The sequence below is a fragment of the Nilaparvata lugens genome, chromosome 1, assembly GCF_014356525.2.
Source record: "Nilaparvata lugens isolate BPH chromosome 1, ASM1435652v1, whole genome shotgun sequence".
NCBI lineage: Eukaryota > Metazoa > Arthropoda > Insecta > Hemiptera > Delphacidae > Nilaparvata > Nilaparvata lugens.
Window position 1 is genome coordinate 97247808 of NC_052504.1, and position 27428 is coordinate 97275235.

The window sequence follows — 27428 nt, forward strand, 5'->3', positions numbered from 1 at the left end:
AGATGGAAAATTCCAGTTATCAATTGAAGCAGTTATAATAAATAAATATTGTTTGTCGAAAACGAGCTCATTAATCTCCAAGAAATCTATTATGTGTCTCAAGATATTCAAAGCATGAAAATTATTGCCAAATGACAATAACATAATATTATTCCCTATCAAGTAATTGAAGTAGTTCCCTATCAAGTAGTTGTATTGTGTCCGTTAGCAGACTTCCTTGTTGAATAATGTTTGATTGATATATGTTATGTGGGATCTGTTATGTTGAAATAAGGTAGATATTAGATTAAACTTTGACGTGTCATATACTGCGGGAGCGTTGCTCCCTTAATGCAGTTTAATGATTGTGACGAACAAGAAAAGTAAAGTAATTGATTCTGCTCGCCTCATAGAAAACTAATTTGTAATAATTCAATCAATCAATCAAATTTTATTGAAGATAATTAAATGACAATAACCGTGTTTACTTTCCCGTGGATTCATCAAGTATCAATAAGAATAGTATCATTTCTTAACGTTGAACTAACAAAAAAATAAAAAATTAAAAAAATAGTACAGCAAATTATACTTGAGTAACAAAAATTATTATATTCAATAAATAAGCAGGAGAAACATAATATCAACTTACTAAATTTTATAAAATTCTTTTATTATCTGAGACTATAATTTATTATAGGTACCGAACTATTATATTAGTGTATTATGAGACTATAAATTATTCACGGTAACAGGAAGCAAGATGGAATAATAATAAATGTTACAACCATCAAAATTCAATTATTTCAATTGATTTTTTATTTATTGACTTACCGTACTAAGTTCAATATTTTTTCAATGAAATTGTGTTTTCCATCACGAACTGCTTATCACTAAATCACTTTTTGCTATTAGAAAAAACGACTAGCAGTCAGATATTTTACAATAAATGAATTAATCATTCCCTGTGACAACGAGATCTTTTGGCAGGTCCGCCATCCGCCGAAAGATCTCGTCACAGTGAGTGATTGATTCATTTTATTGTAAAATATCTGACTGCTAGTCGTTTTTTCTAATAGCAAAAAGTGATTCAATATTTCTAGGAAAACCGGTAATCATGATTCCATTCCGAAATAGTATATTTCGCACCTAGGGCCGAAAATGGGGCTTTTCTGGCTCGAAATCGGTTTTCAAGTCCGAGGCCGTAGGCCGAGGACTAGAAAAGATTGAGAGCCAGAAAAAACATTTTTGCCCATGGTGAGAACGTTATTTTTCGCCACACAGGAAAATAAACAATATATATATGAGAATAATTGTCTATTATAAGCACTTCTGAAAGCAAAAGTGGAAGGTCATAGCTCTAGCAAATCTGAGGTAATCTGAATATCAAGAAATTGTCCAAGTATTTTTATTTTTTATTCTGATTTGTCTAAATAACCTAAAAGATTATGTTCAATTATGTAAGAGGTTGAGTTTATACTTTTTATTCTTCCAAATGACAATAAGATGATATTATTATAAATGTTTTGATTATTGAATGATAAACACAAAGAATGAAAAGTTTTTGATCAGCTGTTTTAGCACACTTGAAATTTGGCCAATCTGAATGTCAACGGAAGTTTAGGTTAGAAGTTCTATCCTACTCTGAAAATAGAATTATTTGTATAGTTTATAATATATATCTTATCTGTATTTTATTCATCCAAATAAAATGATAGTATATTATTACAGAATACTTTATTGAATTCTAAAAGCATAAAATGATTCCGTTTATCCACCATGTTCCATGATAAACGCTGTACTAGGAGGTTTGAGGTTAGATTCTATTATACTCTGAAAATTGAATTTGAATAGTTTATAATATCTCATTATTTGTATTTCATTCATCCAAATAAAATGATAGTATCTTATTGCAAAAACTTTATTCAATTCTAGAAGCATAAATTGATTCAGTTTCATAAACTATTTTGTAAACACGTTCACATCAAATCAGAATCAGCTGACTTCAAGGTTATTTTACAGCCCTAGGGCCGTAAAAATTGTACCGGCCTGGTCAGAAAACAATAACTTTCGGCCTCCATATGACGCACGTAAACCAGCTCATTACATCCAAGTGGGGCGAAAATATATTTTATATAGATTATCCTTATTTCATCATCACTATATATTTTGAATACACTTGAAATTATTTTAATTATTCATTTTTTCTCTGATGAGCTACTATGCAACGAAGCGACTGGCAGAGAATAGAAGAGAGTGGAGGGCTGCTGCCATATAGAAGGACCTGCTTACGAGCAGGAAACTACAGACAGGCAGACATGTAGCCCATGTCAGAGGTATTTATTAAACATGAAAGAACATTTGAAATATGGGAAAAATTCCTTTACATACTTGGATTATTTCCCTTAAACTATCGTGTAGCATCCCGCTATAGTCTGTGTCGAGATGCATTTAGTACCAGTACTCTCTATAACACTTTCATATTATATTATAGTACTTTTTATAGCACTTCTGAAATATTCTCATTCATTCAATAACAATATCGGGTTAAATATAGAGAAAAATAAAAATCTCAGTACCCTTTTTGAATTATATTATCACAACATGTTTCAACATTAATGCCATTTTTTGCTTAAAAATTTTTGCAGTACCCTTTTTGAATTATTTTATCACAACATGTTTCAAAATTGATGCTATTTTTAAGCAAAAAATGGCATCAATGTTGAAACATGTTGTGATAATATTCAAAAAGGGTACTGAGATTTTTATTTTTCTTTATATTTATTTCACAAGTAGCCCTATACAGAAAAGAGATCAATATCGGCTTGTATGGCAGAGAGGACCTGGAGTTCTAACTCCGTCCAGAATAGAGGCAATAAATAAATTAATATTATACTCGATATCCTCACCACTGAAAACCATTTCCATAATTTTAGTATTTTTAATAAATATTCTATGAGGAACAGAACATTTTTGTTTGTTCATTGAGTTTCTATCAATATAGGATAGCAAAAATCCTGTAATAAAGGCAATAAATGAATAAATCAAAGAATCAATATTATGCTCAATATTCTCGCCACTATTATTCTACAATTTCCAAGATTTTAGTATTTTAAAGTAAATATTTGATGAGGAACAGAAAATTTTTGTTTGTTCATTGGGTTTCTATCAATATAGGATAGCAAAAATCCTGTAATAAGGGCAATAAATGAGTTAATCAATCAATTAATATTATACCCAATATCCTCGCCACTATTATTCTACAATTTCCATGATTTTAGTATTTCAAATTAAATATTTGATGAGGAACAGAAAATTTTTGTTTGTTCATTTGGGTTTCTATCAATTTAGGATAGCAAAAAGCTCGTAATAAGGGCAATAAATAAGTTAATAAATCAATTAATATTATAGGTACCCAATATCCTCGCCACTTTATTCTACTATTTCCATAATTTCAGTATTTTCAATTAAATATTTGATGAGGAACAGAAAATTTTTGTTTGTTCATTGGGTTTCTATCAATTTAGGATAGCAAAAAGCTCGTAATAAGGGCAATAAATAAGTTAATCGATCAATTAATATTATAGGTACCAAATATCCTCGCCTCTCGCCACTATTATTCTACTATTTCCATAATATTTCAGTATTTTCAATTAAATATTTGATGAGGAACAGAAAATTGTTGTTTGTTCATTGGGTTTCTATCAATATAGAATAGCAATTAGCCCGTAATAAGGGTAATAAATAAATGAAACAAAGAACCAATATTATGCTCAAAATTCTCACCACTATTATCCTACTGTTTCCATAATTTCAGTATTTTTGATAAAACACATTTCATGAAGAACAAAACAAGTATTGTTATCATTAGAGTAGCAAACAACTTCAGTTCATACGGAAATCTTTCTGAGATGTGAGAATAGTATATAGATTGAGAGTTGGCTGTTGAGTTCGATTTGTGCCGTACTATCTCGATTGTGAAGAAGTTAAATTTAGAAGGACTGCGAACTGTAGGTAACTTGGCAGAGGAACAAAGCTGTTCTAGAACAACCAGTGAACTCTTCACACACTCATCTGTCATGTTTACTTGAGAAGTGCTACTGTGAAAACGTGGGTTATTATTGAGAGTCTCCAATAATACATTGCAGTGTAATCAACAAGCCTACGGTTCGGAAATTTCACTTTCATTCATATATCATTCCTCATATCTAACTTGATTCATATATCATTCGAGAGGATATTATAAATAGTCAGAAGCGACGGTTTTAAACAGCGACTGGGTCTATCTGATAGGTAAGAATATGTTTTAGAATATTTATATTTGAAATAGGTTGAACTCAAATACAGAGAGCCTCAATTCTACAGTGTAATCTACAAACCAACGGTTTGGATATTTCACTTTCAAGAGGATATTATAAATAGTCAGAAGCGACGGTTTTAAACAGCGACTGGGTCTATTTGATGGGTAAGCATGTGGATTGGAATTTATAACTTATTTGAAATATTCAAAAAGGTTGATCTCAAGAGTCTCCAATACAATGCAGTGTCATGTGATCTACAAACCGACGATTTGGGAATTTCACTTTCAAGAGGATATTATAAATTGTCAAAAGAGACGGTTTTGAACAGCGACTGGGTCTATCTGATAGGTAAGAAGATGTTTTAGAATTTATATTTGAAATATTCAATAAGGTTAATCTCAGATAAAGAGTCAGAGAGTCTCCAATACAATGCAGTGTAATTAACAAGCTGACGGTTTGGAATTTTCTCTTCCAAGAGGATACATTAATTTGAAAGCATTAGAAGAAGTGGTTTTGGACAGTAAACATGCTTATTTGATAGGTAAGCATGTGTTTTAGAATTTATATTTGAAATATTCATCTTCAATATACTGAGTTTCTAATACAGCAACCAAAAAGTCGACATTTTGAAAGTTTTTCATGAAGACAGTATAAAGTTAGACAGTGTAAAGTTTTACAGTATATTGGAATTTTTTGAATTGAGAAATTTTTAAAATGATGTGATTCTTGTCATCTTGGCAGCGAATTGAATTATTTTTTGATATTTAAATATCTTAATATTTTTTCAATGTAATTTACCATTGTGACTATGTATTTGACTTGTGTCAATATTGTATTATTGTACAATGCATGACATCAATAAAATTGAAATTGAAATTGAAAGTGTTAAATAGGCGGGTTTGAACAGCAACTAGATGTATTTGATAGGACAGTGTCTTCTTAGAATTGAAATATTTATATTGAATACAGATTACTCAAATGATCTCCAATACAATACAAAACCTTCATCAAATTGACAAAAAAAACATTAAAAACAAAAATATAGGTAACTTACTATTTATAAGTGAATGAAAACTGATAGGAAAGGATAAACTTGAACCTAAAGTGTTATTCTACTCTATTAAATGTGGTTTGAGTCTATCCATACACAATATTTAATTATAATATCATCTAATATATTGTTGTATTATTATTATTATTATTATATATTGTTGTTGTATATTTCAAAAATTGAATTTCTATACAATGGAAGCAAATATCGTTTATTTGCAAAATTATCATTTACACTTCCCTGAATCTTCTATTAATTAGGTTTTTTATATTATTTTTAGATGATATTGATAGATCAGAGGCTACTACCGTAAATCTGCCAAGACGTTAATTTTGACTTTTTATTACAGCTCTGTCAACGTAAATCAGTCTCCTGGGATGACTGAAGCTTTCAAAATTGAGAAGAATGATTCAGTTGGAAGGTATGCTACTCATTATAGGTACCATGAAACTTATAAATAAAAACTTAAAATAAAATACCATAAAAGTTATTATCATAAAACTTATTAAAATACCATGTAATGAATTCGATTCTAAAAAGCTAATTTATGAGAAGAAGATATTCATGGTAGAAGCCTTGTTGATGATAATTTATAAGGTTTTGAGAGAAATTTATGACAAAAATTATTTATTATGAGAACAGAATAATCTAAGATTTTGTGAATAATGTGAATAATTTCCTTCATTCTATTGTATTCACTCACTATATCAGAATTATTGAAATGTGAGCAAGATGTGCATGCATTTATTTTGGTGAGCAAGTCACATATTTATGCAAAACTCAAAATTCAAAATCTCAAACTTTCAATCAAAATTTATTAACCTTCCGGTAGTCGCGCTGTTGTAAAAAGTACAGTGTCAGTTTTTTTCTGCACAAAACTATTGAATGGGGTGGTGTCAGTGAAAGAGTCACCTATGCATTCCAAAACTTTCCCCCATCACTGAGTTGCAGTATCAACCGAGCAATGGTTCAGTCTTTAGGTGCCATTTAGTCAGGATAGTGACCTAAGTCGCTAGTCGATAGTGCCATAAGTCGCACTGTGCATAAGATAGGGAAAGACTGTAAACGAACCAATAACACAGAATTTGATGGCATTGCTTGATGTACCTTATTGGGCTATGAAATGGTAATCATCCAAATGTAAAATAGTCCAAGAAGATGAAAAAAGTAATTATACAATTAATTTATATGTTTTGTCAGTAAACAGAGTACATAACACTTGGAAAATTGGATGTTGTACAAAATACAACACGCGACTGCTCGTGTGATTGAGTAGGGCGCGACTACCGGAAGGTTAAATTCACTCACCATATCAAAATTATTGAAATGTGAGCAAGATGTGGTTGAATTTTTTTTGGTGAGCAAGACACATATTTATACAAAACTATAACTCAATGAAAATTATAACTTTTAAATTTTAAATTAGAATTAGAATCATGCAGTGTACACAATACAGACAATATAACATACCCAAAATATGTCTCATCTCCTTTTTAATTCTTTTAAGAACTTATAAAGAAAGTCCACCTACCTCCCAATCATCCCTTGTGTTTTCCTCCCATTTGATCTCCGTTTCCTTGTCTTCAACAATTTTGACATTGTATTCTCTCGATTTCGCTCCTCCATTTCAATCAAAACCATTAAAAACTGAACAGAGACTATTGAGTGAATGAGAACTTGAAGAGCCAACACAAGGGTACCTACTTGAATGAATTAAACCGAGAAAATAATTTCCTGACGACTGAACAAACAGGCTGACGTGAAGTAAGTATTGTTCCCAGTCTGTCCACTTCATTTTAAATTTTTATTGACTATGAATGCCTCTCTGCATATTAAACATAGGCATAATTCAAATGAAGAACATGCAAACCAGTCACTCGTCAACATCCATCTTATTGACTTTCAGATTGTAAAAGCAACAGGCAAAAGTCATGCATGATTACAATAATATTATTGTCCACCAAGAAACAAATAATCCAAGTAGGCTACCCTTTTTTAAAACTATGACTCACAAGTGAGAATTAATATTGAAATATGTTGTGAGTAGAATATTTAAAAAGGGGGCTTAGACTTTTATCGCTTGGAATTTTAATAGTATGATTTATAGAGCTTTAACATCACGTATGAGACAAGAGTAGAAGATGGCTGATAGCCTACCAGTATATCTGATGTAATATTGACTGTTCATTCTTGTTTAAAATATTAGATTATATAAATATTATTATGATTACAATTAGTGTCCACCAAGAAATAAATAATCCAAGTAGGCTACCCTTTTTTAAAACTATGACTCACGAGTGAGAATCAATCTTGAAACATGTAGTGAATGAAAATTTAATTTAAAAAGAGTTCTTAGATTTTTATCGCTTGGAATTTTAGTAGTATGATTTATAGAGCTTTAACAATACATATGAGACTAGAGTAGAAGATAGCTGATAGCCTACCAGTATATGTAATGTAATATAGACTGTTCATTCTTGTTCAAAATATTAGATTATATTTTATTCGTAAAGAGAATAAATTTTCCTACAGTTACCTTGAAAAGTGACAATTCCTGCACTGATTACAGAACGCAAAGAATCACTTTTCCGCTCTAGTGTGCAAAGTATTACTTTGCTTACTCTTAATACTTTGCATATTATTTTGCAGCCATCCCAATCAGCTGTTGACATTGTTGGCGTGTATTTTGAATGCGAATTTGTTCTATCTATAATTTTCCTGATTTTTAAATAAATAGAAATGAGAACTCATAAAATTATACATTATGATTATTCATTATTTCAAATAATATTTTTCCATTCTTAAATTGATTGGTTGAAAAATTATTCAGAAATTAAGATTTACTCAAAATCATTCAAATCAATTGGATTAATTTAATTTTTAATTTGAATAAATTATCGATTATCAATTTTCAATTGGATTATCAAGTTTAAAATGAATTAAAGTTGTTATTGATAACAAAATTATACAGACAAACATTTGATGGATTTCAGCCATAATTCACCCGTAATCAACCACTTTTCATATTCAATGGAAACTGTAGGAAAAATTTAATCCTCTGCTGTACTCAAGAAACTATTCCGCCCTCGCCTACGGCTCGTGCGTAAACGATTCTTTTGGTGTAGCAAACTGTCACTTTGCACACTAGTTGCACAAATTACTATTTCCAATGATAAATTAGCTATATATGTATTAAGAGCGTGATGCGCGACTTTATCGCTCGCGCAAAACAGTTATCACATGATGCGAAGCGGAGCGTGATAATTTTGCAAGAGCGATGAACTATTTCCAATGATAAATTAGCTATATATGTATTAAGAGCGTGATGCGCAACTTTATCGCTCGCGCAAAACAGTTATCACATGATGCGAAGCGGAGCGTGATAATTTTGCAAGAGCGATGAAGAAGCATTACGCGCGAATTACATACAAAATTTTTTCTACAACTGCCCAAACCTGTTAAATTACTTATATCGGCGGAGTTACAATTACGGACTTTTTAGGTTAAGATCTGATCTTTTGGCGAGCTGCTTACCATCAGCTGATTGGCGAGCGTAAAGAAACTCTTCTGCGCATGCGCGAATGATTTGCGAGTGTGAAGAAAATTTACTGCGCATGCGCGGATGGTTAGCAAGCGAAAAAGAAGATTCTCCTCAGAAATAAGTTGTTTACGAGGAGAATTGAGTACGTAAATTCTTTTTTTACGCGCAGTTGTAGAAAAAATAAATTATGATACTGGTATCAGCTAAACCTCTATAGAAGAGGCAGAGAATTGACAATGCTGTTCTTCTATCTTTCTGTACTGTAATCATAACGTGGGCCCCACTACATAGATTGAATTATTGATATATTGAAGACAGTGGCAAGGCAGGGAATCGGCAACGCTGCTCTTCTATCTTCCTCCACTGCCATTTTAACATGGATCTCACTATATAGATTGAATGATTGGCATTGCAGGTATGCTGTGACGAAACGGGACTACAAACCGGGTCAGGTGCTTTTCGAAGAACGACCTGTGGCAGTAGGACCCAAGTCGTGTTCACCAGTCTTATGCCTGAGCTGTTACACACGAACAGACGGCTCTGTCCGTTGTGACAAATGCGGTTGGCCTGTATGCAGTCAGGACTGCGCAGGTAAACCGACTATTTCCTGAAAAATTATAATTTTTGCAACAATAGATCATCTCATTCTCATAGTTGATATTATAACATCTTCATCATCATTGGATGGACAATCCAAAGCGAATCCTGGCCTTCTGTAACATTTGCCTCCATTCTACTCTATCCATGGCTGTACGCATCCAATTCCTGACCACAACAACTCTTGCATCTCCGGCAACTGCATCCATCCACCTCAACCTCATGGTGGTCTTCTACCTTCCATGTTGTAAGCTATTATCTTTTTTGGTGGAAATGACTCATTCTCATAAAACAGTTGATATTATATCATCTTCATCATCATTGGCTCGACAATCCAAAGCGGATCCTGGCCTCCTCTAACATTTGCCTCCATTCTACTCTATCAATGGCAGTACGCCTCCAATTCCTGACCACAACATCTCTTGCATCTCCGGCAACTGCATCCATCCACCTCAACCTTGGTCTACCAGGAGGTCTTCTACCTTCCATGATCTTTTTTGGTGGAAATGACTCATCAGCTGACGAGCTTGCAACATGGCCTGCCCACCTGAGCCTACCTAATCGGATAGGACCCAACGCATCAGTGTGACCATACATGTTTTACAGATCACGGTTCTTTCTTCTGCACCACACTCCATCCAACAGCATTCCTCAAAAAATTCTGTGGAGAATCTTCCTCTCAAATATATCCTAAGAGATATCTCCAAAGAGATATTGTAGATAAATAAATAAACTCCATATGCTTATCAATTTCTCATCTGATCTTGTTAAGGTGCGTACAGATATACGCGCCGCGAACATGACCAATTCTCTTTTAATCAGCTGATTATATCTGTATTTTTACAGAAACGGTAAGGTACAGATATAAAAAGTTTGGCATCAGCTGATTAAAAGTGAATTGCTCATGTTCGCGGCGCGTAAATCTGTACGCATCTTTAGAGTCCAAGTCTCACTAGCATAGGTGAGCACAGACAGAACTTTAGTGTCTGGTAGATTATAATTTTTGTTTTGCGGCTCCATTTCTTTGAACTGAGATGTTTGGCCAAACCAAAGTATGCCCTATTTGCCAATAGGATTCGCCGCTTGACCTCATAATATATGTGATCTCGTTTTTGATATTGATAATATATTGTATTATATAATATTGTTAGATTGTGTGAGAATGGAAAGTAGATTTGATTAATAATTTATTATGTTATATTAGTAGTTCTGTGAACAGTAGACCTCACGCAGTATTCTCATCCACAAGTACCTGATTGAAACTATAGACCTTATGGAAATACAGCAATAGACTGGCTTCTCCACACATCTGTGTAATCACTTGTCAGCCGATTTATGATGAATAATTCTATAGTCTGATTTTTACTCTAATATTGGCGTATGAAGGAGGCTCCTTTTCCCTTTTATATTATCCTTGAAATGCAAAATTTCCAAAAAACCTTATACGTCGACGCGCAATTAAAAAAGGAACATACCTGTCAAATTTCATGAAAATCTATTACCGCGTTTCGCCGTAAATGTGCAACATATAAACATTTGAAAATTCAAACACTCAAACATTCAAACATTCAAACATTCAAACATTCAAACATTCAAACATTCAAACATTCAAACATTCAAACATTCAAACATTCAAACACTCAAACATTCAAACATTCAAACATTCAACATTCAAACATTCAAACATTCAAACATTCAAACATTCAAACATTCAAACATTCAAACATTCAAACATTCAAACATTCAAACATTCAAACATTCAAACATTCAAACATTCAAACATTCAAAAATTCAAACATTTAAACATTAAGAGAAATGCCAAATCGTCGACTTGAATATTAGACCTCACTTCGCTCGGTCAATAATGTTGTTAGATTGTGTGAAAATGGAAAGTAGATTTGATTTGATGTTCTTGAATTGTAATTGACAAGAATCGAGGATTATTTTTGACTCTCGATATATTTTCAAGGGTCTAACAGCAGAGCTTGGAAAAATATAAGGAAGACTAAACGGAGTAATGGGGTAGCCTAATTTGAAGGACAGGAGAGCAATCGCAGGTATTTTAAATTTATTTTAGTATTCAAAATGAAACCTTAAATTTAACAACAGTTCCAAATAAAAAGTCTTGTTATATTGTTAGAAAATGATAAAAATTTAGATAGTTTTTCAATTTTTTTCTAACGTTTTTTTAACCTGCTTCTACTTCCAGGCGACCGGCTACACGCGCAGGCAGAGTGTGGGGTGTTCAGTGCAGCCTCGGTCAGATTCCAGCCTGAAGAAGATCCACAGTTGCCAAGTCCTCAACTGGAATGTATCACTCCGCTGCGAGTCTTGTTGACCAAGGAGACTGACCCAGAAAGGTGGATCTATTTTATATATATTTAGCAGATAGAAGACACTTTAGAGTTTTATAATGATATATATATTATACAAAGAAGAAAATGATTTGAATTTCTGCATCAACAACAGCCACACTACAACTCACCAGTTGAAGAATGCAACTCAGTTGCCGAAATATCTTGTAAAATGTAAATTTTTCAATCTATCTGTGTTGTATTTTTGTGTAATATATATCTTTATTTGAATTTTAATATAATAAAATATATTAACAGTGTTATTAAGCGATACAATGAATATTGTTTGCTGAATTTTCAAATTGAAATGTTGATGAATAAGCATAATGTATTGTCGGTTAGGTACTCAACCTGTGTTTCAATCTCGCTGACGAAAAGGTTATTTTGCATTATTTCCACTTAGCTTTGGGAATTTTTGGCTGAGATACTTAAATTTCATATATTATGAAAATTTGAGTGCTTTTGTTATTCCTGCGGATGCAATAGTACTACTATAAGAAGTTATATTTTTATTGTTTTTGAAGAGTCGAAATATACTTTTGTAAGTGTGAAATTTTCATAAACACAGGTTTTCATCCAAATCCTTAGCAGTTTCAGGGCTTTAAACTTCACAACAGTTCATCCTGGCTATATAGTTTGTCAGATACCGGTACTCTAAACCGTGTTTAATAGAGCAAGGAAAGTAAAAATAGGAATGGCTGAGACTTAGGCGGGATGCACATCAGAGAAACGCATTTCGTGAAGCCCTTTTTCATGAAACTTGTTTCATGCAATCCGTTTCACTCGTGCATGCATACAAAAGGAACGTTCCCTGCTTAATCTTATCAGTCGATTGCGAGCAACTTTCGTTTCACTTTTCCTGAAATTTTTTCACGAAACGCGTTTCTCCGGAGTGCATCCCGCCTTAGGATCAACTCACACTTACGCGACTCAGGTCGAGAAGAGACTCGACTCTGGTCGAGAGCCATTTGTTTCCAAATGGTGACGTCGCGGAGACTAGAATCGACTGGTCTGAGTGTTACCATTTGGAAACACATGCTCTCGACTAGAGTCGAGTCTCTTCCCGACCTGAGTGGCGTAAGTGTGAGTTGAGCCTTAGAAGCTCCTGAGCTTCATGAACAAATTCACTGTTGAGTATTTGCACTTTGTTCCTACCAAAAAAATATTATGTAACACATGAAATATGTTCATGCTTATAGTTCTAGTATTATTGTAGAGTGCAATTTCGAAGAGATAATTTTGAAATAAGATATAGTATAAAATAAGTATGTTCATGCTCATGATTCTAGTCTTAATGTGAAGTATAATACGGTACTGAAGAGATACTTTGTGATTTTCACAGATGGAAGAAAGAGGTTTTACTGATGGAGTCACATAGTAAAGAGCGCAAAAAGAGTGAACACTGGAATGTAGAGAAAGTGAATATTGTTGACTTCTTGTTGAAAAGATGTAAATTGGAAGGAAGGTAAGAGTATACACAATCATTTATAACAACTGTTCAGGAATTGAAATGAGCAAGTAATGACATTTTTAGTCCTTCTTCTTCTCCCATTCTGCCATTACAGCGTAGGGGTATCTGCCTCAGTTCATCTCCTCCACGTTGTCCTATCCTCTGCCATTCTTCTCATAGCTCGTATCGTCCTGTCTCTCTCATCACGCAATCCCTCCAGATAACCCTCCCAGTTCATCCAAGGTCTACCGTCTCTTTCCCTCCCTTCTAGCCTCTACCACTTCCTTCACCGGACGACATTGTTGCACTCTGGTGAGGAGACCCAAAACACTTGAGTTGTCTTTCTTTAAGGCTGTGCAAAGGCTAAAAATAAACTCTCTACTGGTGATATTTTTAAAATTTTTCGCTTTGTATATCATAATGCTATAAAAATGGAGAAATTTTCCAGGAAAATATTTTTTCCGATCATTACTTCTTGAGATATGAGCGCCTAAAGTTTACATTTTTAAATAAATAAATAATCAATAAATAAATGTTTATTTCCCAAAGAAAAAACTGAAACTAAAACATCAATCACACAAAATATTAGATAAATTACAATATTACATACAATAGTTAGTTACAAAAATTCTTTTAATGTGTCCTCTACTTGTTTAGTTTTTTTCTGTGTGGAAATTGACCTACTCCACTAAGGCGTACCATGTTCTAGAGTAGGTTCTGGAGCATGTTTTTCTAAAAGTAGGAATATCACCCCGTGAACCATACCTTGCCTGCATGCCGTTTCAAAGTTACGGAGGCCAAGCTACGGGACGCGTACTGTATTCATGTTTAAAATTTGGTAAAATATTTTTTGACAGGTTCAGCGATGAAGAGGTTCATTTTGTCTGTGGAATACTTGAGGTGAACAGTTTCGAAGTGAGAACCACGTATGGAGTGGCGATTCGTGGTCTATATCCGAATCTGGCCATCCTATCTCATAATTGTGTGCCAAATACCACCCACAGTGTTAACTCCAATGACAACTACAGGTACAGTATGATTTATTCTTTCATTCATTTTTACTTTCCTTGCCCTATTACCATAGGTAAAGAAAGTATTGCTTTCCGAAAAAAATTAAGGTACCCCAATTTCTAAATTTCTATACGTTTCAAGGTCCCCTGAGTCCGAAAAAGTGGTTTTTGGGTATTGGTCTGTATGTGTGTGTGTGTGTGTGTGTGTGTGTGTGTGTGTGTGTGTGTGTGTGTGTGTGTGTGTGTGTGTGTGTGTGTGTATGAGTGTATGTGCGTCTGTGTACACGATATCTCATCTCCCAATTGACGGAATGACTTGAAATTTGGAACTTAAGGTCCTTACGATATAAGTATCCGACACGAACAATTTCGATCTGATGCAATTCAAAATGGCGGCTAAAATGGCGAAAATGTTGTCAAAAACAGGGTTTTTTACAATTTTCTCGAAAACGGTTCCAACGATTTTGATCAAATTCATACCTAAAATAGTCATCGATAAGCTCTATCAACTGCCACAAGTCCCATATCTGTAAAAATTTCAGGAGCTTCGCCCCATCAATGCAGATAGATTCCCAATTATCAGGCTTCAGATACAATTGAAACGAAAAAAATCAAGTGGAGTAGATTGAGCATGAAAATCTCTACAATTAATGTTCAGTAACATTTTCACCTAAAATTGAAAATAAGCATTAAATTCGAGAAAATGTGATTATTCAATGGCAAATTATTGTTGACATTTCAACTTGAAAATGACCTAAGTTATGGTCGAAACTAGTTGTAATATTTCAATAATAAAGGGTAGGCTACTACAAGTGTTTATATTGTTCTTATTAATATAAAATATGTTCATGCTCATGATTCTAGCCTTATTTTGAAGTACAATACTGAAGAGATACTTTGTGATTTTCACAGATGGAAAAAAGAGGTTTTACTGATGGAGTCACATAGTAAAGAGCGCAAAAAGAGTGAACACTGGAATGTAGAGAAAGTGAATATTGTTGACTTCTTGTTAAAAAGATGTAAATTGGAAGGAAGGTAAGAGTATACACAATCATTTATAACAACTGTTCAGGAATTGAAATGAGCAAGCAATGACATTTTTAGTCCTTCTTCTTCTCCCATTCTGCCATTAGGAGTATCAACCTCAGTCCATCTCCTCCACGTTGTCCTATCCTCTGCCATTCTTCTCATATCTCGTATCGTCCTGTCTCTCTTATCACGCAATCCCTCCAGATAACCCTCCCAGTTCATCCAAGGTCTACCGTCTCTTTCCCTCCCTTCTAGCTTCTACCACTTCCGGACGACATTATTGCATTCTGGTGAGGAGCCCAAAACACTTGAGTTGTCTTTCTTTAAGGCTGTGCAAAGGCTAAAAATAAACTCTCTACTGGTGATATTTTTCAAATTTTTTCGCTTTGTATATCATAATGCTATCAAAATGGAGAAATTTTCCCAGGAAAATATTTTTTCCGATCATTACTTCTTGAGATATGAGCGCCTAAAGTTTACATTTTTAAATAAATAAATAATAAATAAATAAATGTTTATTTCCCAAAGAAAAAACTGAAACTAAAACATCAATTACACAAAATATTAGATAAATTACAATATTTGTAATTTAAAAACTTGTATGAATAATGAAGATTGAATTTGGTTATATATAATTTAGTTATAGTATAATTTTTGTGGATTTGAGTGAAATTTTTTGTGATTGTGAAGGAAGATTTTTGTTAGGATTTGTATTTTCAAATTAATTGATCTGTTAAATTCAAAATTATTGTAGTACATACATTTTTTGGACTCAAAATAGTATGTGAATTAAGTTATCATTTACATAACCTCTAGACTGTGTATTCCAAATTAAGGTTTAAAGTAGTTTTGGACGAATGCCTGTTGTTTTTACCTGCATTGTATCTATTGTCTATGAATAAATGAATGTATGAATGAATATTACATACAATAGTTAGTTACAAAAATTCTTTTAATGTGTCCTCTACTTGTTTAGTTTTTTCTGTGTGGAAATTGACCTACTCCACTATGGCGTACCATGTTCTAGAGTAGGTTCTGGAGCATGTTTTTCTAAAAGTAGGAATATCACCCTGTGAACCATACCTTGCCTGTATGCCGTTTCAAAGTTACGGAGGCCAAGCTACGGGACGCGTACTGTATTCATGTTTAAAATTTGGTAAAATATTTTTTGACAGGTTCAGCGATGATGAGGTTCATTTTGTTTGTGGAATACTTGAGGTGAACAGTTTCGAGGTGAGAACCACGTATGGAGTGGCGATTCGTGGTCTGTATCCGAATCTGGCCATCCTATCTCATAATTGTGTGCCAAATACAACCCACAGTGTTAATTCCAATGACAACTACAGGTACAGTATGATTCATTCTTTCATTCATTTTTACTTTCCTTGCCCTATTACCATAGGTAAAGAAAGTATTGCTTTCCGAAAAAAATTAAGGTACCCCAATTTCTAATTTCTTTACGTTTCAAGGTCCCCTGAGTCCGAAAAAGTGGTTTTTGGGTATTGGTCTGTATGTGTCTGTGTGTGTGTGTGTGTGTGTGTGTGTGGTGTGTGTGTGTGGTGTGTGTGTGTGTGTGTGTGTGTGTGTGTGTGTATGAGTGTATGTGCGTCTGTGTACATGATATCTCATCTCCCAATTGGTTTTCAAAGAAATAAAAGCACAGAAGACGCATTGTGTAGTTTTGTGAATCAGATTAGTAGTAATTTAAACAACAGAAATAAAACCATGTCAATATTTTTAGACTTATCAAAAGCTTTCGATACAATACCACATGAAACCCTTTTCAAGAAATTACAAAAAATAGGAATAAGGGGAATTACTTTAGATTTATTCAAAAGCTATTTACAGGATAGATCCCAAATATTGTACTTAAATTCACAGAAAAGCACCTTAAACCTCAATTCTTATGGCCTACCTCAGGGTACAGTCTTATCCCCTGTTTTATTCCTCATCTATGTTAATGATCTTTTGAAATTAAAATTGAAAAATGGCAGGATTGTGTCATTTGCCGACGATACAGCAATAATCTTCAATAGTGCTGATTGGCGGAGCTTGTTTAGTAATGCAGAAAGTGATCTATTGACAGTAAAAAGATGGCTTGACATAAACACCATGAGTTTAAATATAAATAAAACAAAATACTTAACTTTTTCACCAAATTCAACAGGAAAACCAGAAAACCATTTCAAACTGAGACTGCATTCATTTTGCTCAAATCTTCAAATATGTAACTGCCCAGAAATAGAAAAAGTGAATAATACTAAATATCTTGGAGTAATAATTGATGAAAACTTGAAATGGCAGCCTCACATTTATTTCTGTGTAAAAAACTAAAATATATTTCTTATAAATTCCATAAATTAAACAAAATACTGAATTTAAATCACTTAAAAACTGTTTATCATGCTGATTGTTCAATCAGTTTTACAATATGGTTTAGTAATATGGGGTGCTGCATATGATGTGCACATGGAAAATCTCTTCATCATTCAGAAAAATATAATAAAGACCATCTTAAACAAACCAAGGTTATACCCAACAAATCTAATTTTCAAAGATTTTGATGTTTTTACCGTGAGACAACTCTATATCAAAGTCCTGTTAAAGTACCTAATGAAAATAAAAGTATCTTCCCAAAGCTGAACAAGAACCTTTATCATTTCAGACCAGCTGTAATAGAGAAATACAGAGTTTATGCTACAAAACTTTCATTGATCAGAAGGCAGCTTATTTATACGAGCAGTAAACTGATCAATGAAATACCTTTTGATTTAAATTTAAAAATTAATAAAAAAACCATGAAAGAGTGGATTAAGAGGGAGTTTTTCTTTTCCTTATCAAGCATAGCATTTTAAATAGTTATTCATTTTTGTTTTTTGATCTCTGTATTTTTTCTGCTCTTTGGAATGTTTTTGTTTGATTTTGCTGATTCTATTGTAATTGTTTATTTATCAGTTGAATTTAAACCTAAATTTTTAGAATTATTTTCGAAATATTATTTATTTTATTTTTTTTTCGTTATTTTGCAACTCTCACCAGCGGGCAAAGAGTTTTTTCTTTTTGCTGGTGATGCCTAGTTATGCCTAAAATATTTTATTTAAGAGTAAAATCATATATTATTCTTATTTTATTTAGTTTAATAATATTTTGTTTACAAAATGAAATTATGTTTATTGTTTTTATATTTTTAAAATTGGTCAAATTATGAAAATTTTGTAATATATGAATATAATTAATTTATGAATTGGCAATAAATAAATAAATAAATAAATAAATTGACGGAATGACTTGAAATTTGGAAATTAAGGTCCTTACGATATAAGTATCCGGCACGAACAATTTCAATCTGATGCAATTCAAAATGGCGGCTAAAATGGCGAAAATGTTGTCAAAAACAGGGTTTTTTGCAATTTTCTCGAAAACGGCTCCAACGATTTTGATCAAATTCATACCTAAAATAGTCATCGATAAGCTCTATCAACTGCCACAATTCCCATATCTGTAAAAATTTCAGGAGCTTCGCCCCATCAATGCAGATTGATTCCCAATTATCAGGCTGTGGAGTAGATTGAGCATGAAAATCTCTACAATTAATGTTCAGTAACATTTTCACCTAAAATTGAAAATAAGCTTTAAATTCGAGAAAATGTGATTGATTATTCAATGGCAAATTATTGTTGATTCTATTAAATCATTCACTATGAAGAGATAGCAGACCTCATGTGTGTCTCCAGCGTTATTGCCCTGGCTCAAATCTTTGAATAGTAGACTTGAGATGCGCGGGAACACTAGCGTCAGGTGATCAATTTTCATAATGGCAAGGAAAGTTGTGTGAGTGCGCCACACCAGATTTTATTGACTTATTTATATTTATCAACAGAGCCACAAATCATCACATCGAATAAAAACATGTATCCAAATGTTGCAACGCACATAGAAGATCGTCTGTCATGCTTATTATGTATGTTTTCAAGTCTGCATACAGACGTTGGATTTCTTCTCCGTCTGCAAGCAGACGTAACAGACGTAAGCAGACGCCTGTAGCTGTGTACGTTCGCCTTTAGGGGGAGATACTACTTATTTATTTTACCAGGCCAAAACAGTAATAATAGACAGAGGTCGACAGTAATCGACTTCAGTAAACAAAAAATCGGAGCATAAACGTCCTGTACCATGTGATATCTTCTTATGCTATTTTTCGTACATGCTAATAGCTGGAGGGATTTCAAAATATATCTATCTGTTTTTGACTGAGCGAAGTGAGGTCTAAGATTCAAGTCGACGGTTTTGTATTTCTCTTTATGTTAATATTTATGTTCCGCATTTACGGCGAAACGCGGCAATAGTTTTTCATTGAATTTAACAGGTATGTTCCTTTTTAAATTTCGCGTCGATGTATATATAGGTTTTTTTTGAAATTTTGCAGTGGAAGGATTTAATACAAAAGGAAAAGGAGGCTCCTTCGAACGTCAATATTACTGTAAAAATCAGACTACAGAATTATTCATCATGAATCAGCTGTCGAGTGGATTATAAATTTATTGCATGCAATTAATATCTCAATTTAATTTGGTGGGAAATCAGCTGTCGTGTGGACTATTAATTGCATGCATTAAGGCATGCAATTAATAACTCAATGTATAGTCCGGGTACTGTAGCTTTACCTGTTGGCGGAATGTCACTAGACTATAATACTACCCGTTCGAAAACATCGAACATTCTTGAAAATGTATATTTTCAGAACACGAGGCCATGATTTTTTAGTTATTGATGGAAAACATTTTTCTTTTTGAATCTGATGATTAAAATTGCAATAAATGTTATCGAAAAGAAATTGATTCCTAAAATCATGGAAAGTGAGGAATGAAGTTTGTAGGAAATTGGCATTATGGTACCTAGTCTATTTTTTTCAATTTGAACACACCGATTTTTCGCTGACACTTCAACACAGAATGTTCTCCGATGGGTGTTTGGTTTCGCGTATCGACGACAGCCAGACCTGATAACTGCACTCACACTCAGATTCCAGAACGACACGTCACGGTACGACAGGACAGAAAGCTCTATGTTTGATTAGGATTTTTTTCTAGGTAAATTGATAATTATTTATTTTTGAGAAATCATTACGTCGAGTTTTCAATTTGGCATGCTTCCAGTTGTTGTATAGAAGCAGCTGTGTGCTGCTTACATTGACAACAGGTCAATGTAACTTACAAAGCGCGAGGTCCACTGTTCACAGAACTACTAGTAATAGTAATTGTATTTTGAGTAAACAATTGAAACTGAAATGATTTTCTTTGACTTCTGCAGGTTGACAGCTCGAGCCACAGTTGATATAAAGAGTGGGTGCGAACTGTTGACCACCTACACGCATACCATAGCACCAACCCTTTTCAGACGCGAACAGCTGTTGTTGTCAAAGTACTTCGAATGCAGCTGTCGACGATGCGCGGACCCCACAGAGCTGGGTACTCACAGCAGTTCGCTGAAATGCACCAAATGTGACAACGGACTCATCATGTCCGTCTCTCCATTGAGTGAGTACTATCTTACAAAAAAGATATCCATGGTTTGTAGAATTCATTCAAAGTTTGGAAGTTTTGTATCAAATTATGGTGTTGTGTATCATATTCTGTTGATACTGTATCATGTGTGGTAATACTGAATCATTTTGTAGTAATACTGTATCATTTATGGTGATTCCATAGAAAAAAGATAACATGAGAAGATATCCAATAGTTATGAAGTGATCCGTGGTCTAGTGGATAGAGTGCTTGCGTAGCAGCATAGAGATCCCGGGTTCAACTCTCTCACAACCAAAAGGTTTTTTAACCAGATCACTCCCGTGTTATCGGATGGGTACGTTAAACTGTCGGTCCCGGCTGAAGTATGACAGTCGTAAGGCCCATTGATGGCTTAAATTATATATTCAGGCGGTGGGACCTTCCCGCAAGGGACTCTCCACCAACAAAAGCCATACTGTACGAATTTACTTTTTTTATCCCATAGCTTGTAGAATTCATTCAAAGTTTGGAAGTTTTGTATCAAATTATAGTGTTGAGTATCATATTCTGTTGATACTGTATCATGTGTGGTAATACTATATCATTTTGTAGTAATACTATATCATTTATGGTGATTCCATAGAGAAAAGATAACATGAGAAGATATCCCATAGTTTGTAGAATTCATTCAAAGTTTAGAAGCCTTGTATAAAAATATGGTGTTGAGATGATACTGTATCATATTCTGTTGGTACTGTATCATGTTTGGTGATAATGTATCATTTTGTAGTGATACTGTATCATGTGTGGTAATACCATAAAGAAAAGATTCATTATAAGATATCCCATGGTTTGTAGAATTCATTCAAAGTTTTGTATCAAATTATGGTGTTGTGTATCAAGTTGAGATGATACTGTACCATTATAGAGAAAATATATCATTAGCAAATATCCCATGGTTTGTAGAATTCATTCAAAGTTTGGAAATTTGTATCAAATTATGGTGTTGTGTATCAAGTTGAGATGATACTGTACCATTATAGAGAAAATATATCATTAGAAAATATCCCATGGTTTGTAAGATTCATTCAAAGTTTGGAAGTTTTGTATCAAATTATAGTGCTGTGTATCATATTCTGTTGAAACTGTATCATGTGTGGTGATACTGTATCATTTTGTAGTGATACTGTATCATTTATGGTGATACCATAGAGAAAAGATAGCATGAGAGGATATCCCATGGTATGGATCGTTTATGTTCCAAATTTCATACAGTTTGAAAACTCATAAAACGTTCAACAACTTCAAACTATTTGAACTATAACGTTCAAATTATATGGATCTCATTGAACATTTCTTCCTCTTTCCTCTTTCAGAACTAGATTTTGACTCATATTTTTCTAGTTATTGACGTTTTTAGAGAATATCGAAAAATTGGTATATCACGGAAACTAACGTGGATAAATGGAAATTTTACTGGTCATTTTTTGTTGCAAATTTTATGTAGAATCTGTGGTCTTTGGCTGTTACATCAATTGTGGACACTTGGACACTGGACACTCTCTATATTATGATTTGTAATAGTATTGATGAATAAATGAATTGATATCCAATTTATTGCCAACTAGATGCAGAGTCTGAGTGGAAATGTACACACTGTCCGTTCACGCTGAGCGCCGATCAAGTGACGCGCATCTTCATGACAATCCAAGCGGACATAGACGGCCTGGAAACCATGCCCAACGCAGATAGCACCATTGAAACGGGCGAAAAGCTGCTGAGGAAATATCGCAGTGTTCTACATCCGAGACATGCGTTCAACACGACAATTCGCCACTGCCTGGTGCAGTTGTATGGCCGAGTCGCTGGCTACACTTTCGACGACTTGCCTGACATTCTGTTGGAGCACAAGGTCGACCTTTGCGAGAGGATAATGGAGGTGGCCGATGTTATTGAGCCTGGCTATAGTCGGCTGAGAGGTTGGTAGAGTTCACTCAATAATGTTCTAGTTCTTTGGCTTCTAAGGATCAAAACATAGTGGATCGGCAAAGGTAGCTAAGGGCCGGTTTCCGAGCTCGGGAACTTATAGACTTTAAACATCTGGAGTCAAAAAATTTGCTTTTCCTCCACCTACTGTCTAAAGTACTTACTTTACTCCCTGAAACTTAATACTGAAGTGTCACTTTTTCGCTCTCGGTAGTAAAAAACAGAAAGACTCCCTAGGGAGTAAAAGTGACTCCATTTAAATAACATGGGGAGCATCTCTATTTTGAAACTTACATTGTAATAGATTAGAAGGTCTAAGCTCAGATGAGAAAGCATAATAGAGGGGTCTGTCATTGAGTCAACTGAATTCAATACCACAACCAGAAATTTGATCAACTCATAAAATATATGTTTGTATGATAATTATTATATTCTTAATATTAGTAGATGATAAAAATTTATACAATTTTTGAAATATTTTATTCTATTCAAAATACCAGCCAACAAATATTTTTGATCTGCAATTCAAATCTGAACCGCGTGATCTGGAGTCAGCCATTTTTGGTAGCTGCCCAGCTGATATAATTGTTACAACTTTTGCCGATAGATAGCGCAATCGGCAGTGCCAATCAGACGACCGGTTTTCAGGTTTCAGATTTAGGTTATGTTGTTAGGAATCATTGTCACCAATACGTAAGTTATTAGAATTATTTTATTTGCAGTTTCTATAAAAAAATGTAGATGGAGGAAAAATGTTGTGTACATCACGAGCGAAAAATACTTTTTCTCCCTCAGGAAAATTGCTGCCCTCGGCTTCACCTCGGGCTTCAAACTTTTTCCCACAGGGAGAAAAAGTCGTACTTTTCATTCTAGATATACAAATAACTATTTCTCCCTCAGGAAAATTGCTGCCCTCGGCTTCGCCTCGGGCTTCAAACTTTTTCCCACAGGGAGAAAAAGTCGTACTTTTCACTCTAGATATACAAATAACTATTCCGAAACGGGGCGTAGTCGCAGTTTTTATAACAGTACAAACATTGCACAACGTTCATGGTGATGTATCATGAAGGTGTATTTTCTTACAACAGTGAAAATATTATTCCCACAAGTTCCAATTGTAGTATTTCCATTCAGCTCGGCCGAGCAGGTATGAATAATCCCATTTGAACTCATAGGAATTTTATTTTCACTGTTCACTGTCACTTGAGGGTTAAGTGTAAGAGAGGGGCGACTGCGCCCTAACTTCGCCCACCTAGGTATATAATAAAGGCAGTCATTCTATCCCATTCTATTCACTGTTGTTGAGAATCCAACTTGAGTATTTGTGATTGAAACTTATTTTAAAAATGATGATTCAGTTATTTTAACACAGCGTTTATGTTGCAGACATTTCAATAATTTGAATCAACATGCGCCTGTTCCCAGTAGGAATACGATCTTGTTGTGGGTAATTTGTTGTGGGAATTTCAGGAACACGTTGTCCTCTTAAAAACGATACCAACAGGACGAAAACGAACCGTGATAACGCCTGAAAAACGCCTGAGTAGCGGTTACACGGTTTCCACGACGTTCAGCAGCGTAACATGCTGTTGCGCTAGCCATTTCTGATCGAAGTTTACGACGAAATCCGACCTAAAATTCTATCCGTATAGGATAATGTTAGTGCAACAACTTAATGCAAATTATTGGGCACATTGCAAAGCCGCTTGCGAGATCATTATCGAAAATGCCCACCAGGATGCCGTTATTCTTTCAAGTGACGAGGAACATTTTCATTTTTCGGGATTTGTGAATAAACAAAATTACCGTTATTGAACAACCAATAATCCAAAAAACTAAAGGAAGTCATTCAATGAGAAATTGAAGCAATTCCACAAGTAGTGATGATTGAGCGAGCAATGACAAATTTTAGAATTAGGTTGAGTGAGTGTGTGTAAAGTAACGGAAATCATTTGGATGACTTAATCTATAAATAAAAAAACATTGTGAGTAATCTATGTAATTCACTATTAATTGCAAAAATTGATCTTTAATTTGATATATTATATGATTTAATTGTACGAAGCACAATTTAGTTGTTATTATCCCTCGAAAATCGTCAGGTTTTTATGCCGGGCTCTGTACAATAAACACAACATATTTTTTTACAGAGCTTGTAGAAAATTCAATTTCGTAGAAAAAGATGTAAAATAAGTCTATAATAAACAAACGCAACCTTCGAAAAAAATCCTTAATTACATAGAAAACGCATGGAAAATGTAGGAAAAACCTCTATATATTTTTTCAATTGTTACCATCTAGATGCAGAGTCTGAGTGGAAATGTACACACTGTCCGTTCACGCTGAGCGCCGATCAGGTGACGCGCATCTTCATGACAATCCAAGCGGACATAGACGGCCTGGAAACCATGCCCAACGCAGATAGCACCATTGAAACGGGCGAAAAGCTGCTGAGAAAATATCGCAGTGTTCTACATCCGAGACATGCGTTCAACACGACAATTCGCCACTGCCTGGTGCAGTTGTACGGCCGAGTCGCCGGCTACACTTTCGACGACTTGCCCGACATTCTGTTGGAGCACAAGGTCGACCTCTGCGAGAGGATTATGGAGGTGGCCGATGTTATTGAGCCTGGCTATAGTCGGCTGAGAGGTTAGTGAAGTTCACCCAACAATGTTTAAGTTCTTTGGTTTCTAAAGGGGCGCCTCCTTCAGCCTTCTTCTTCTTCGTCTTCGTTTCCCTCTTCTTGAATCAGTGAGAGGATAATGAAGGTGGCAATAGTCGGCTGAGATTAATTGAGTAATTTTATTCACATTATTTTATAATTCTTTCAAAAATGTCCAAGTTATGCTAGAGGGTGAATTAGGTGACTGATGTTATTGAGCCCGGATATAGACGGCTGAGTGGTGAGTAAAGTTTACTCAACAATAACTCTAATAGTAAACTGTAATAGAGAAGTTGTGATGTTTTTCTCTCAACTCTATCATCACTCAAAACAAACTCAGTAGAAGAAATAAATCAAGCGATGGAATAAATTGTAGATGAATTTGTAATATGAATACCGTAGAAATGGATCCATCTTGTTATTCCATTCAAGGGTGAACACCTGACATCTGTTGAACAAGGATAGAGTATGGGAAGAGAGTGAGAGTGATGAGTCAAGACTTTCCCATCGCTGATTCTTCATTCAGATCTTTTGATTGTTTTACAGGACTGATACTGTATGAACTTCATGTGCCAATGATGCTGTTCGCCAGAGCTCGATTTGAATATGGAGAGATCAATAAGGAAACGTTTTGTGCAAAGATGGAACAAGTAATCAAAATCTTGGAAGAAGCCACTGCCATATTGATCCTAGAGGATGCAACTACTTCAGAAGGAGCTATAGGTCTGATGGGTCAACAGTCTCTGGAGCAATTGAAATCGTCTCTTGCGGTTGTCAAGTCATCAGCGGATTAAAGCCTCATAATAATTCATTTATTCATTCATTGTATGGAAAATTATAATATCGGAATGAAAAAATAGGCGCCAGCCCAAAACTTCTTCTGTTCATAATTTTTTTCCAATAAAATGTTGAAAGCAGGGTAAAGTTCACAAAAAAGAGTTTCAAATTCCGAATCTAGTTGTGAAAATGTAACTCAAAACTGTCGTTTTCAATTTTACACTACTCTGATAGTATACAAGAGTTTGATACACAACTATAACAAGCTTGATACAAAACTATAACAAGCTTGATACAAAACTATTACAAGTTTGATAAGAAACTAAAACAAGTTTGATAGTAGGCCTATTTATTATTCTCATCCTATACACCTTTGGGTACTCATTTTTGCTGTTTCCATTCCTTGAAATCAAAAAATATTACGAATTGAAGTAGCTCATATTCAATTGATTATTCAAAGTATTCGATTCCATATTTTCGAATATTTCCACGCTCTATTGATAAATTATTAATTATGTGATTAATATTAACTAATTCATCCAATACAGTATCGAACTCAGTATATTCTAATATTATAAATACTTGCAGATTCCCCACTATGATGTGACTCTGGGGTGATGGGGCACCACATCATATTTGAAAGTGAGAGACGTGCCTACCTGGGCGAGGCTAACGATTACACTGTAGCCAGTCCCCAGGCAATACAGCACATTCCAACCCTTGACTTGTACTTACAAAAGTGTGAAATTTTCAAAATTTGACAAAAATTCAATACGCTAAATAAACAATATTCAACTATTGTAACGCTCTCTTCTTCCTCATCAATATTAGAATAGATTTTATTGAATGGAAATCATTTTTTTATTATACGTTTATTGTTTTTATTTAAATATCAATTTAAATTATTGTTTATTAATATAATACAATATATAATATAATATAATATAATATATTGTTTATTATTGTAATTTTATTGTTTTTATTGTAAATATTGTAAGATTGTTGTAATATTGTAAGATTGTTTGTTTCCTTATTCTAACATTCTTATTCCCCTTCCATCGTTTCTTAATAATGTTTTGTATTACTATAGTCCGAGAGATACCACTTTTTACACGGCTCACTCTCTCTCTCGAAGACAGAGAGGCTCGATACTGTTCCTTCACTGATTACTCCCACCACCTAATAGC

The 27428-nt window shown here is 34.1% G+C and overlaps 1 protein-coding gene across 8 annotated transcripts; it reads left to right on the forward strand.

The window, feature by feature from the left end:
* The first annotated feature begins 4023 nt into the window (after window positions 1–4023).
* LOC111058089 (SET domain-containing protein SmydA-8-like) lies at window positions 4024–26381 on the forward strand. 8 transcript variants are annotated; one of them, XM_039419701.1, is made up of 9 exons: window positions 4025–4269; window positions 5678–5749; window positions 9285–9460; window positions 11676–11826; window positions 13163–13285; window positions 14128–14298; window positions 20620–20846; window positions 22442–22792; window positions 26011–26381. In XM_039419701.1, the coding sequence occupies exons 2-9, from the start codon at window positions 5706–5708 to the stop codon at window positions 26256–26258; spliced, it is 1491 nt and encodes a 496-aa protein (XP_039275635.1). In that variant the 5' UTR covers window positions 4025–4269; window positions 5678–5705; the 3' UTR covers window positions 26259–26381. The 8 variants fall into 8 exon arrangements, with proteins under 8 accessions (XP_039275640.1, XP_039275635.1, XP_039275636.1 ...); XM_039419702.1 differs by lacking the exons at window positions 13163–13285; window positions 14128–14298 and adding exons at window positions 15193–15315; window positions 16485–16655; XM_039419699.1 differs by lacking the exon at window positions 22442–22792 and adding an exon at window positions 25101–25451 and having other exon boundaries at window positions 4026–4269.
* The last annotated feature ends 1047 nt before the right edge of the window (window positions 26382–27428 follow it).

Bases quoted from the DNA above. Each gene is read 5' to 3' on its own strand.
- LOC111058089 (XM_039419701.1), top strand. From the start codon at position 5,706: ATGACTGAAGCTTTCAAAATTGAGAAGAATGATTCAGTTGGAAG. The intron at 5,750-9,284 runs GTATGCTACTCA...TTGGCATTGCAG, and splicing joins AAGAATGATTCAGTTGGAAG to GTATGCTGTGACGAAACGGG. The intron at 22,793-26,010 runs GTTGGTAGAGTT...ATTGTTTTACAG, and splicing joins TGGCTATAGTCGGCTGAGAG to GACTGATACTGTATGAACTT.